The sequence below is a fragment of the Rattus rattus genome, chromosome 2 (assembly GCF_011064425.1).
Source record: "Rattus rattus isolate New Zealand chromosome 2, Rrattus_CSIRO_v1, whole genome shotgun sequence".
NCBI lineage: Eukaryota > Metazoa > Chordata > Mammalia > Rodentia > Muridae > Rattus > Rattus rattus.
In genome coordinates this window covers 143307159-143321567 of record NC_046155.1, presented here as the reverse complement: position 1 = coordinate 143321567, position 14409 = coordinate 143307159, and the positions used below count along the sequence as shown (strand labels likewise).

Genomic DNA, 14409 nt, shown 5'->3' with positions numbered 1-14409 from the left:
TCTACTCATCTTTAATCTCTTTAGATTATTTATAGTTAATGTAATTATTGATATGTTTGGATATTCTTTATTATTGTTGTCGTTATGTGTGTTGTTATTAATTCTTTTTATCTTTATTCTTTTTTTCTTGCTTTGTATCCGTTTGTTTGTTTTGGTGCCTAGAATTGAGTGCAGGACTTTAAGCATGCTAAGCAGTCTTTGCCACTGAGCTACACTGTCAGCCCTTTTTCTACCTTCTTCTAGAATCTGAGCATTTTGAAGTATTCTATTTTAATTTATCCTATATTACTATTCTATTTAATAGTCATTTTTCACTCTTCTCTACCCCCATTATCTCTTTGGGAGTGGTGATGGTAGGTTAAACCTAGGGCCTTGTGCATTTGAGAAAAACAGTCTGCTACTCAGCTAGGCAAGCGCTCTACCACTGAGCTAAATCCCCAACCCCAATGGTTACTTTTTTTAACACTGTTTTTTTTTTTGTTGTTGTTGTTGTTGTTTAAGTGGGTGCTGTAAAGATTACCTAGTACTTGCCTGTTAACTTTTCCTAATCTTTTAGGATTAGAGAATGTGGAAATCTTACTACCACGTAGGTTTGCTTTTTGGAGTTCCATTTTGTGCTTTTGTAATCTCGGTAAAGTAATTAAAAAAAAAAAACAGAATTAGAAGGCTGCTTGAGAACTATTTTATTAGAGTTTTTGGAAAGAACAACAGGGTGGGCAAGCTGGAAATCTTGGCAGTTGTCGGAGAGAAGGGAGATGGAAAAATGCTCTTTGAGTTAGGACCAGCAATGAATGTTTGTAACAGCTGTGAAAGAAAGCCAGTGTAGGGTTTTGGCTGGTGTTCAAAGAAGAAATAGACGGGAGAAAAGGAAGTTACAACTCAAAAGATGGGCACCCTTAGCACAGAAGATCTGCAAGCAACTACCCTGAAGGGGAGCTTCTGGGTTATATAAGTACTTTAATTCATTGAGGGAATGATCATGTTTCTCATGTCCTCAGCATGGTGAGTTAGCTAATCAGGTAATCTGGCCAGGTAATTGACAAGTCTAGTTGGATTATCTATCTATCTATCTATCTATCTATCTATCTATCTATCTATCTATCTATCTATCTATCTATCTGATCAATGCCCGTTCCCAGTCTCCCCCTTCACACAGTCCCTCCCTTCCCCCTCCCCTTTTCCTGTGAGAGGGTGGAATGCACTCCTTGCCCCCTCAGGGCACATCAAGTCACTGCAAGGCTAGGCACAACCTCTTAACTGAGGGCAGGCAAGGCTTTTTTCTCTCTCTACTGGTCTTGAACTACAGAAATCTGCCGGCCTGTGTCTCCTGAGTGCTGGGCTTAAAGCTGTGTGCTACCATGCCCAGCAGTTGGAGTAACTTTTAAAAATTCTTTTCTACAACGTAATAGTTATTTAGGATTTTCATACAGTGCACCCCATCACACTAGCTTCCCATTCCTCCCAGGTTCACTTTCCCACCCTGTTAACCCCCCTCCCCCATAAAACCCCCACCAAGTCCCATACACTCACGGGTCAAACTCCCAGTGGCCAGGCATTTAAAGAAAGCTGAGGTGTCCTGTCTGTCCCACGTCAGTTGTGTCATGTCTTCCCTCCCCCTCCCCCTCACTCCCCCGCCATGCTCCACAAGCCATCAGCTGTGAAGACGGACACTTCAGCATCTTTATCACAAATGTTAAGGGCTCTCTTCAGTAGCTTTCTGCCTGGACTGTTTTTGAGGGGTTGGGGTGGGGTGGGATGGGGAGGGCAAGGTCATAGAAGCCTTCGATGTCTCTTTCTCAGTTATGAGTCTGCAGTCATCACTCTTAAGGGAAGGTCTGATGCAGTAGTGGGGCCTGGAAAGGGTATTCAGTCGGCTACGATCGCCCGAGATAAATTGTAATTGAGCTCTAGAGCTACAGCAGCTCAACCTGCCCACACCATTGAGGACTCAGTCAGGCAGTCGGCCTTTGTAGGCAGAGCTCCTTCCCAGGAATAATATTACTGAATGTTGTAGTAGATTGGGTGGATATCAGTTTCTGTCACACTAGAATGGCAGGCTGTGAGTGAATTATTTTTCAGACAGAAGTAGGAATCATAGGATACTGAGTGCACTGGAAGAGGGCAGCGGGCTGCCTAGGAGCTGGAATGTTGCCCATGGTGAAGGGTTAGGGTTAGGGTGCTCTTCGCTTGGGGGGTGATACTGAATATAGGTGCGCTGAGCTTTGTGTGCTATTTCCTGTCGTGTGATTTGTACAGGATGAAAGAAAATAGATTGTGTGCAGTCTTGAGGGGTCAGGCTTGACAATTGGGCACAGTTACGCACTTTCTGACATACAGTAATCATGGCTGTGTACATTAGAGCAGTCCTGGTTGGTTAAAGTTAAGTTCATGATCTATGACCTGGGCCGCAGAAAATGGGGCTGAAACTGAAATGTGCTAGCATTCTAAGGCTAGCGATTTGGATCTCTGGGCTTCGCCTGTGAGAATACTCTTAAGAGAAGACTAGCTCCGTTTTGGCTTTCCCTCTACAAATGTCAGGTAATTTTGTAATTTATGGTATGGGTGTTTTTGCCTACATATATGTTTATACACTCATGCATATGTGGTGCTGTGGAGGCCAGAAGAAGGCATATGGTCCCCTAGAACTGAAATTGTAAACACTTGCGACTTGTTAGGAGTCGAACTCTGCTCCTTTGGAGGAACAGCCAGTCTGTTTAACTGTGAAGCCATCTATCTCTTCAGCTAGACATATTTAAGAGTTGGAGAGGAAATAACACTCTTTCTTTACATTTCTTTGCATTGATTCCATTTTTCGTGTCTCAGCTTGTCTCCTGTATCATTTCTTTTCAGTTTGAGGAACTTCCTGTAGCATCCTTGTATTCTTTAGTTCTCCATTCTCCTTTGAGAATGATCGTTCGGACTTTGATTGAGGATTCTGACAGATACCGATTTCAGACTTTAAAAGTCCTGTTGCTGGGCTGAGGGGGATAGTGTAGGCTGGAGACACTCAGCATATGTGAGTTCCTGGGAATGGAGCCCAGCAGCAAATAGAAAAGTCCCTGTCCTGTTCCCTCTGGCTGCCTGTGTCAAGTTTTCAGCCTTTCATCTTTCAGTTCTAAAAAATCTGCATCATGTTCTCTTTACTTTGGCTTGCTTGATTGCTTCTTGTTCATCCTTAGCTTTTTCATTTGACTGGAGACTGTTAGGACTGTCGGGATTTCTCACAGTTGATGCTTTGAAGCCAGAGGTAGGAGCTGTGACTTTTTGTTGCCGATTATATATTCATATCGTGTATATGAATGAAAATACAATTACATTGATTTCCCCCTTTTGATCCTCCAGCCCGCCTCAGCTAACCCCTCTAACTCTTGATTATCACTGTTACGTGTAGATATATGTTCTCCTAAATATATCAATACAACCTGATGAGTCTGTCTATGGGCTGATGGCTTGAGATAACCCATGAGAAGGCTTATCCCTAGGAGAGACTGATTCTCCCTCTCTTAGCAGTTGTCTAGGGGTGGGACCTGTAAAAGAGCCCAGGATCCTCATCCTCACAGGTAGCACTGGAGAAACCAGGAATGCTCTACTCGCAAAGACTTAAAGGGATTTACACCTGCTTTCCACCCAGACGGCTGGGAGTGGATATTGTTAGTGGTCTGGTGATCTTTGCCGTTCTGTAGAGCTGGGCCTCACCTGAATCCCCCAGATTCCTGAGCATTATTTCCCAGTCATTAGAACCAATTCTTAGGAAAGGTCCCGTGTACTTGGCAAAGAGTTTACTATTCTTGTTACACACCTTTCCTATCTAGACAGCTATTCATGTTACTCACCCTTCATACCGAGACAGCACTTCTCGGTCCATAGAACCTGCAAACAATGTACTTTACAAAGGAGTTTCAGTGTGGTCACGCCTTAAGCTTTGCTGTAATAATTATCACAACTTTGAAACTTTTCTTCAAAGTTGGATTGTGCTTAAATATGTCAAAAATAAACCACTCAAGGTTCACCACTGTCAGCCATAGATAGCATTTGCAGGGACCCCCTCAAAGGCCCTTTGAGATTTTACCCCTGTGGTAAATGGTGAATAAAAATGGCCCCCATGGGTCCATAGGGAGTGTTGTTATTAGGAGGTGTGGCTTTGTCGGAGGAAGTGTGTTATTAGTCATGAACTTTGAGGTTTAAGGAACTCAAGCCAGGCTTAATGGTTCAAGTGTTCTCCTGCTGCCTGCTAATCTGGATGTAGAACTCTCAGCCCCTTCTCCATGTCTACTGTGCCCTACAGTGCTTCCCACCATGATGGTAATGGGCTAAACCTCTGGAACTGTAAGCCAGCCCCAATTAAATGCTTTCCTTGTAAGAGTTGCTGTGCTCACGGGGTCTCTTCACAGCAATAAAACCCTAAGACAACCCCCTCCTGCCTTAGCATGTTTGATACTGCCATTGTTCAAGTCTTATTTATGCAACCTTTTCTAAAAGAGACTCTTTCCCAGCAGATACCCTGGTGTTTGGGCTCTTAGAATCCAAAATGTAGATGCAGGCTCTGTGATGTAAATGTATAGCCTTCAGGTCTCCAAGATCCATTGATCTCTGCATTGTGTCCATTTGTACTTTCATGTAATGGTCTCTGTTTGCTCTAAAAAGAAGGTTCTTTAATGAAGGGCGATACTACGTTTGCTTTGGGGTATAACGATAAGATTTGCAATGCAGTTACGGATTATGCTGGACTGGCAAAGTGTCAGTAGTGAATTTTCTTCTAAGAGCCATGGCCTCCGTAGCCCCAGGAAGTTGGCTAGGAGTTCTTTATGTGCCGGATAACTTGAATGGAGACTGGACATTGTGGATATTGTGATATGAGACTTTGGTCTTACCAAAACCCCTGGAAGGAGTTGCTGCTTTTTACTTTTATTAGGTGAACAGCCTGTGTTCTCTGGGCTGTGGTTCCACACCAGTCCTACGTCTCAGCTTCTGCTATGCCACTTAGACCTTCCTCTGTGTGGTTCAATGGCTATGTAGACCTTACTTTGCCTCATAAGTATGCAGAGTCTTAGATCAATGCTTGTGCTGTTTGAGGTCAGGCTGGGGTTTGAAGAGCAGTTCTGAGGACTCTCTTCTCCTCGAGAGGACACGAGGGCAGCATGCCAGGGCCTGCGGGTCTCTTTTACGGAGGCCTCTATTTAGTGTTCCTTTTGGCTCATTTGTGCTACTTCTTAGAACACAACCTGTCCTGTGGCTCCCTCTGTGGAGAGAGCCCAGGTCTTCAAATGTCCCCTCTAGGAGAATGGACTATCTTTGTACCCCACCACCCATCCTGCTAGGGTCAGCACACTTTCAGTGGGAGGGAGGGTACGTGTGCTTCTTCTGCATTTTGTATCTGGCATAGATGGCTTCTATACCTGCACTTCTCTGCATATCCGTACTAGCCATGATGTTTATGATTTTCTAACAGCCATCTCCGTAGTTCACCTCGGACACACTTCTCTAGTAGCGTCTTTGGGATTCCAGCCTGCCTGTGTAGCTATACTGCTGGTGGCCAAGGGCAGTGCTCTGTGACCTACATCTGTCCCTTATGGATTTGGAATAACCATGCAGGAGATGTTGCCCTCTTCCAGCCATATGAAGGGTTAGCATAGAGGGCACTCTGGAGGACCCTAAGCACCAGCAACTAGGACTGGAGCTAGCGCCAGTGTAGAAAGGGTGTGGGAAGTGATGGTAAACATAGTAACCAGAATATAGTAACCAGGTATCTCACTTAGGGTCTCTATTGCTGTGATGAGACACCATGAAACTCATATAAAAGAAAACGTTTAACTGGGACTGGCTTACAGTTTTGAAGGTAAGGTAATATGGAGGAAAACATGGTGTTGGAGGAGCTGAGAGTTCTACATCTTGATCCATAGTCGGCAGAAGCAAATGTGTGCCATCGTGGGTGTATCTTGAGCATGGGAGACCTTCAAAGTACACCAGCACAGTGGCACACTTTCTCCTGCAAGCCACACCTATTTCACCAAGGCAGTACCTCCTAATCGTGCCACTCCTCATAGGCCAAGCATTCAAACACAAGAGTCTGTGGGAGGCATTTCTATTCAAACCACCACCCCAGGGTAACTCTGAAGGTCAAGAGAGCCTTCCAAATAAGCCTGGAGGAAGCAAAGGCTCCCAAGGACAGTCCTAGGCCCTTGTGCTCTGGTCATCTCCACTGCCCTTGAAAGAAAGGGAAGAGATAGCTTGTTGTGTATTCCAGACCACATCTTTCCTCACTGGTGTCTCTGTGCTTTGTTCGGTTGCAGGATGGCTGCCCAAGTGACACTAGAGGACGCACTGTCCAATGTGGACCTCCTGGAAGAGCTGCCTCTTCCTGACCAGCAGCCCTGCATTGAGCCCCCACCTTCCTCGCTGCTCTATCAGGTTGGTATTGGGGCAGAGGTGATACGGCTGGCTGCTCTGACCTCACCATAATGGTTTGTTTGTTTGTTTTTCTATTTCCCTTCAGCCAAATTTCAACACCAACTTTGAAGACCGAAATGCGTTTGTCACTGGCATTGCAAGATACATTGAACAAGCAACTGTCCACTCTAGCATGGTAATGCTGTCTGTTTCTTTGGTTCTGTCTTGCAAGAGTCATATTTGAGCAGCAAGCAAACTATATATTTCCTGATAGACTAGGTAGAGAAAAAAATAAAAAAAGTCTTATAGTTTTAGGGAAGTCTTTGCTTTTTATTATAAAAACAGTGCATACTCTTAAAAAATGTAATCTCAAGCTGGGTGTTGGTGGCACACATGTCTAATCCCAGTGATACACAGGCAGAGGCAGGCAGATCTCTTGAGTTTGAGGCCAGCCCTGACCTATAGAGTGAGTTCCAGGACACCTAGGGTTACACAGAGAAACTCTGTCTTGAAAAACAACAACAAAAACCACCCAAACAAAAATTTCTCTGGCCCAGAGAAACTCTTTGCCAGCACCGCAAGGGTGCCTCTTTCGGCTAGAGATCTGTCTTTCTCCGTGTCTGTACTTACATATGTTACATGTAAACTCACATGGGACTTGGGTTTTCTAAATGAATTCTGCTATTGTAATTATGTATTTTAATGGTTTTGTGAACATTTTGAAAGCATGGCACTTACCAGAGAAAATACCTTTAATGTCTGCATAACCCATTTTGCAGTGTCCACGGTTGACTATTTTTCTGCATCTACTCTATTTCCCCTTTTGTGTAATAAAGAATACAGTGATGAATATATCCCTAAATATTTGTAAAAATGGAGGAAGTTATAACAAGAAAAGCAGCAGTACTTTTCATTGCCAGATTTCTAGTCACATCTTAAAGAACACCCCTGGCTTTCACCATTTTTACCAAAGCAAATGATATGGAAGTAATGGGACAGAACATCAAACAGCAGATTTTAAAAATGATGGTAGCCCTCTTCCTGTGGACACCATCCTTGAACTTCTAGTGCTGTAGGAAGTATTCTGCCTTTTGCTCCTGTATATCCTGGGCTAGCAGCCCTGCTACTGGATCCTGTCTGAACCAGGAAGCTTCGTGTGACTGGAAGAGAAGCTTTGAGGGTGCTGTCTTGCCCAGGCTTTCACACCCTTCATTTCCAGTCTGCATTACAGGTAGTTACTTAGGGTTGAGTGGGGCCACCTCTGTGGCCGCTCCCCTCAGAAATGACTGCATTGTCACCCAGAATCCTTTGCAGCCTACTGAGGCTAAAGGGGATGTTTACAGTAATTATGGTGGTCTGTCATGCACAGTGGGCCTCTTGTCAGGCTACCAACCCTCAAACGGGCAGGAAGGGTGCTTTGTAGGACTACCAGCAGTTTGATCTCCCTTTGTGCTTGTTCCTCTGCTTGTGTGTGATTTGTCCCGTGTATTTTGCAGAACGAGATGCTAGAGGAAGGCCAAGAGTATGCTGTCATGCTGTATACCTGGAGGAGCTGCTCCCGTGCCATCCCTCAGGTGCCTTATCTGCCACACCTGTCCCAAGTCCTGCCCGGCCGCATCGTCTCTCACCCCTTGTGCGGTTGTGGAATGCCTGCTTCATTCAGCCTGATAAAAACCTGACCTTGAGTTTCTTTCTTTATGCTCAGGTGAAGTGCAACGAGCAGCCTAATAGGGTTGAAATTTATGAGAAAACTGTGGAAGTCCTTGAACCCGAGGTCACAAAACTGATGAATTTTATGTACTTCCAGGTAAAACATTAAAATAATTAGATAGAGAGTAAGGACAGTGTGGTCTACGGCAAAATGACTGCCATCAGGGAAAGGACTAAGGCCTCAACAGTCTTCAGAGTTCTTTGTATTTCACCTCTCTTTCAGCGTAGATTTTTATCCTGCACAAAAGCTCGAGTTCATCGCTTCCAAGTGCAGTATATGTCTAGTTCTTCAGCTATTTCCTTGTCTTCCTGGTACTTGCTACCCTATGCTTGACCTCCTTTGACTCTTCATTTGTGGTGGGAAAGGCCACATGGAAGAGACTTGCTGGCCCTTTAAAGCAGTGGGGATATCTAAACTGGTTTTAACTGTAGCTTTCCTTGAATTTTGTTGCTGTTTGATTTTAAAAGTTACCAAGAAGAATCCCCTCTACAGTCTGCATCAGTATTATGGATGTCGTATTGGAGCACTTTGCTCATTAACTCTCTTTGTTTGCTGTTACTATAACAAAATACCCCAGTGAAGCCGCTTACAGGAGAAAGGGTTTGTTTTGCTCACAGTTCAAGAGTAGAGTCTATCATAGTAGGGGACTCAAGGCAGTAGGAACTTTAACCAACTGGTCACCTCACTGCCAGAATCATGACACAGAGATAAGAACGCATACCTGTGTCCCAGCGCCTTTCTCTACTTCTACAGCCCAGGATCCCAGCCAGAGAATGCCATCAACTATATCACGCGAGTCTTTCTACTGCAATTAGTGTAATCAAGGTGATCCCCAGTAGGCAGGCTCGGAAACCCATCTCCCAGGAGATTCTAGATCCTGTCACTTGACAATCAGCAGTAATGGTTACCGTCATAGTAGTTTCCCTGGATTAATCAGCAAAATAAACTGCAAAATAAGCAATGGCTTTCACAGAGCAAAGGCATGGAAATTGCTCAGACCAGGGTCTCTATGTGAGATGGAAGGTGATCCTAGAGCCTCAGAGAGAAACAGTGAATGAGGGACCGTCCTTGAAGCTTGGACGTGGATTTGATAAGCTGCTCACTGGGGCTCTTCTGCCTTCCCCTTTGTGTGCTCAGAGAAATGCCATCGAGCGTTTCTGTGGGGAGGTGAGACGCCTGTGTCATGCTGAGAGGAGAAAGGACTTCGTGTCTGAAGCCTACTTGATCACCTTGGGCAAGTTTATCAACATGTTTGCTGTGTTGGATGAGCTGAAGAACATGAAGTGCAGTGTGAAGAATGACCACTCGGCGTATAAGAGGTGAGCTCAGACTTCCAGCGTGTGGTGGGTCTACCCAGAGAGGGCCTGTCTTCACCCACAGTTAGCAGGTGCATATCTCCTATATGCTAAAATCATCATTTTTTTTTTTTACAAAAATTTATTTACTTGTTTATTTTATATGAGTACACTGTAGCTGTCTTCAGACACACCAGAAGAGGACATCGGATCCCATCACAGATGGTTGTGAGCCACCATGTGCTTGCTGGGAATTGAACTCAGGACTTCTGGAAAAGCAGTCAGTGTTCTTAATCACTGAGCCATCTCTCCAGCCCATCATCTTTATTGATAGCAGCTGTTTATCAGTTTTGGGACTGACTACATGATGCCAAGAATAAGGTGCAGGAGTAGCTGACAGTTTAAGGGTGTCTGGTAGTTTTACACATCTTGAGCAGCCTGGAGCTTTCAGAAGAGCTTCAGATGGTTTCGGGGGAATCTGGGTGCTTAGTTCCCTTGAGATAATAAACGTATACTTCTATCTCTGTTCACTGTGCAGAGGTGCTTGCCCTAGGGAACTTCTTATTGTGGGGAACGTGGGCTTCTCATCCAAGGATACTAAGGTGCAGTCCTCCGAGAAGTTGTCATCTCCCTTGTTTGTCCCTTGTGTGCTGAGGGACCCTGGCACTTCATTGCAGACATGAGGTTGTACGATCTTGCCCTAGGCACAGTTGGCAGGTGTCTTAGAATCACACTGAGCATTCCAGGGCCTCCGGACAGCTAGCTCTTTTCTATGGCAACTTCAGCTTCCTTCTTTTGAGGCAGAGAACTCTGGAAAGAGGCCAGCAGGGGTGTATTAATCAGATTTTGATGTTGCTGTGATGAAATATCCAAGGTACAGATTTAGGGTAAGTCTTCTGACCTTAAATGATCAAGGTTTAGGATCAAGAAAATCCTTCATAGGAATACCAAGCTACTTGGGTTTTACTTGATTCTAGATGTAGTCAAGTTTACAGTCAGATTAGCAATCACACTACCTTTATAGCCTCATATTCACCCCCCCCCTCATTCAAAATCATTTATTGGTGCCCAAGTGATAACTTTCAGTACATATTCTGAGTAAAATGTAAAAATAACCCACACAGTTATGCTAAGCCTTGACTAAAAAACAAAAACAAAACAAAACAGTGTCCTCAATTTATTCCTTCCTTGGTTGCCGTGTCTTCTACCCTAGCTTCTACTGGAATCAATAACATGAATACATTAAAAGATAGAGTGTTACTGTATCAGTGATATGATTGAACTATATACAAGTTTTTAAAGTACTAATTTTTTAAATTTTGATTTAATTATTTTAATTAGGGAGTTATTGTCCCACGGTTATCATATGTTGCTCATTGTCCAGTACGGCTGCTTGAGTTCTACCCTCAATTTGCATCTTGTGAACAGAGAGGAAAGAGAACATAAAGCCATACTCTTTCTTAGAAGCAAACATTCAAGTTCCTGACAGTCTTTTGCATCATATTTCATGGCCCACCCCTTGGTTACCTGGCCACAGCCACTGCAAGGGAGACAGACACGTTGTCCTTTCTTAAGTTCAGGCTGATCATGAGGAAGAAAGGAAGTAAGTTCATTGTGGATATGATCCTTCCTTGCGGAACTGTAAAAGTTTAAGATTCAGAGTGGCACGGATAGAGCCTTATGGGCAATTTCTGTTACATGTAAAGATTTCTTACAGTTTCTCCACACAGACTCAACATGTGCCATCGAGAATTTTAGTGTGCAAGCCCTTTTGTTTGCCTCACATTGTGCAGCTGAATAGTTGGCAAATCTAGGACTCTGGGAAGTTCTGGTACTAATGGACTAAAACAGCATAACTGGGGAGGGGCACTTACTTCTTGTTGGAAATAGTGGTGACCCAGAGAGGTTTTTGGAAAGATCCCTAACAAAGCATTTCAGGGCTTTTTGGAGTCAGAATATGCGTAAACAAGATCTCTGATGCTTCGATCCACAGATAAAGGTAGACATTCACCTATGTCCAGACCTATAGATGTCTGTTGATGACATCCATTGGCCATGGACATTAGAGCACAAAAGCTTTCTGAAACTGTGTGACATACATCTGAATTGGCCAAAGCTTCCCCTAAAGTCAAGGTCAGAGATGCTGCAAGAGGCTCAAACCATAAACAGCTCCTGCAACACACATTTCTGCAAATATCTTCAGGGAGAGGAGAAGAATAGTGATTTTTTTTTCCCCCAAGTTCCCTGTGGGGCCTCCTCACCTCCCTCCCCCCAATCAATTTGTAGATATGTTTTGGAATCAATTCTTTTCTTTTTAGGGCTGCTCAGTTTTTACGTAAAATGGCAGATCCACAATCCATCCAGGAGTCACAGAATTTGTCCATGTTCCTGGCCAACCACAACAAGATTACACAAGTAAGGCCCATGTCCCTGCGCACCGTTGACATGTTGCCGGCAAGGCTGGAATGGGCGGTAGCTAATATCTTTCCTTGTGCCTCAGTCTCTGCAGCAACAGCTTGAGGTCATTTCTGGCTATGAAGAACTCCTGGCAGACATCGTGAATCTGTGTGTGGATTACTATGAGAACAGAATGTACTTGACGCCCAGCGAAAAACACATGCTTCTCAAAGTACGTGTGTAGAGGAGAGGGTACAGCCTCTCTCAGGGATAAAGCACGGCTGTACAAAAGGCTGTGCTTAATCTAGAATCTTTTCCAACCTTTTTTTCGTTCTCATGTTGTCATGTATGTAGATGGCATCTCTTGAGTATACACACATTCCCTTTGCTCGGCACACAATTGGTCTGGGGCACTGTCTGCTGAAAATGCCTGCTGCTCCAACTTGTGACACATCCTTCTCAGGAGAGCATCTGATGGGGGTCTATGATAGACACATCATGACTGTGACTGTGCCAGCTAACGCAGAAGCTCTCATCATGTTCCCAGGACACATTGGGATTGTGCAGCTGACCATTGCCAGATTAAATTTATTAGTGCATACAGGCACTGAAAGTTTAGTAGTAATGCGTGGCTGTGTCAGAGATAGTGCAGGTCTACGGAGCCTTGTTAGTCAGGTTAGGCTAGTCAGTGCTGCTTGGTTTTTAGCAAGTAGCCTGGAAACAAAATTACCCTTTGTAACCCAATTTCAGTGGAAAAAAGAGATGCATACAGACTGGGAATAGAAGGTCTTAAATCACAATAAAAAAATACACAGCTTAACACACACCGTCACAGTCGCTGTGAGCTGGGTAACTACCAAGTCTGACTGAGTTATGTCAGACGTTAAGTATTCTTTTTCCCCTTCCACATGGAGAGGTTGTAAGGGAGAGGAATGAGAGAGAGAGGAAAACGAGCAAGTATTCTTGATCGTGTGGTTACCCACCCTTGTTCCTGATGCTCCAGGGACTATTTTAATTCTAGCACTTGGGTTTAGTGGGCTAGAATGAAATGTGTGGCGTTCTTGAGGAACCGTCTCATGATTCCTGTGCAGTTGCCTGCATGTACTACTGAGGCACTGTCCTCTGCTCAGCAGGCATTGGCTCCCGCGTGTCTAGGGAGGAAGCTGAAGTAGCCACAGGAGATGACATGTGCGAGGGAGAAGGATTCATCTGAGAGGGAAGCTCTGTATTTCATAGCACCATTGGAGGAAGGGTGATTCGTGATTTCAGAGTTACCAGCTCTGGCAGTGTGCATCTGTGTGGGTCAGTTCACAGGTCTGTGTCTAATCTTGTACCATTTTGTGGCTTCGCAGGTCATGGGATTTGGTCTGTATTTGATGGATGGGAGTGTGAGTAACATCTACAAACTAGATGCCAAGAAAAGAATAAATTTATCCAAAATAGACAAGTATTTCAAGGTGAGTTTCAAATGTACATATACGTGTGTTATATGTGTATGTGTATAAAAGCATACATATACACACACACACACACACACACACACACACACACACACATATATATATATATATCTGATCTATGTCATCTATACATACATGAAAATCTGACAAAGGCTTTTGCTTAGTTCTGAGCATTGATGATGAATGTCTTTATGGATATACATGCATTAAATTTTTGCCACGTGAATCTGTGAGTGATTGTGACACACATGACATGACTTAATCTCTCTTCTGAAAAGGTGATTGCTGTCCCCCCTTCCTGCTCCTTGCCTTGGTTTTTCCTGCGTTGAATAGTGTAGAAATGGAATCATCCAATTTTTTCTCTTGCCTCTGGCTGTGTGTGCCCAAGCTTCAGTTTGCAAAAAGAATCCCCATGGGAGCCTGTGGGGAGAGCTTGTAGGTTTGCTTATTTTTATTCTATTTTGTGCTAGAACCATGCTAGTAGAATGAAATATACCTGCAAGATCCAGGAAGCAAAAGGTTTATGCCTGTATGTCTTCCGGTAAGACCTATAAGCACAGAGAGCAATGATCTAGCTCAGTTTCAAAGTTCTCCTGTGTATTTGGCCAGTGTGATTCTTTACTGCCTGGCATAATAACTAAATTACTGATAAATTAGTGTTCCTTTGCTTCTCCTCGTGTTCTTCTGCTCTAGAAACGTTTGACTAGGAAATCGCAATGCTTCTCAGTAATCGTTTGCTCTAAATCTTCCATAGAATCATGATGCGTTTAGTTACAGAAGAGCCCCTGTCAGGATGGACGTCAGGGTTGCACGCAGAACCAGGAGATCATGATTAGTCTAACTCTAATAAAAACCTGTAGATATGTAATTTAGATTAGACTCACATAACTTTTCCTTTAAACCACACATTAACCACTAACTAACATTTTTATATTTCTTTTAAGTTTTTATACAGATATACCTTGTATATTTCCTGTCCTCCTTTTTCTTTCCATGAATATTAATTTTTAAATAAAGTAGCGCTCGTAGGACAGGTACACAATTCACTTGGCTCTGAATGGTTTTTCAGTGCCAGCAGCCAGTAGATCATGCAGCTTGAATGTGCTTGAAGCACTGTCCATTCTGAAGAGTTGGCGGAGGATTGGTTAAGACAGTGGAT

General features: G+C 43.8%; 1 protein-coding gene across 2 annotated transcripts in view; it reads left to right on the top strand.

The window, feature by feature from the left end:
* Cyfip1 (cytoplasmic FMR1 interacting protein 1) overlaps positions 1-14409 on the top strand; it is an 89959-nt gene that overhangs the window by 25223 nt on the left and 50327 nt on the right. For both annotated transcript variants that reach the window (XM_032893508.1, XM_032893509.1), the window contains exons 2-9: positions 6291-6408; positions 6494-6583; positions 7884-7961; positions 8093-8194; positions 9236-9417; positions 11712-11808; positions 11894-12022; positions 13143-13247. In XM_032893508.1, coding sequence (XP_032749399.1) covers positions 6292-6408; positions 6494-6583; positions 7884-7961; positions 8093-8194; positions 9236-9417; positions 11712-11808; positions 11894-12022; positions 13143-13247 — 900 coding nt within the window. In that variant the 5' untranslated portion in view covers position 6291. The remainder of the gene's footprint in view (positions 1-6290; positions 6409-6493; positions 6584-7883; positions 7962-8092; positions 8195-9235; positions 9418-11711; positions 11809-11893; positions 12023-13142; positions 13248-14409) is intronic.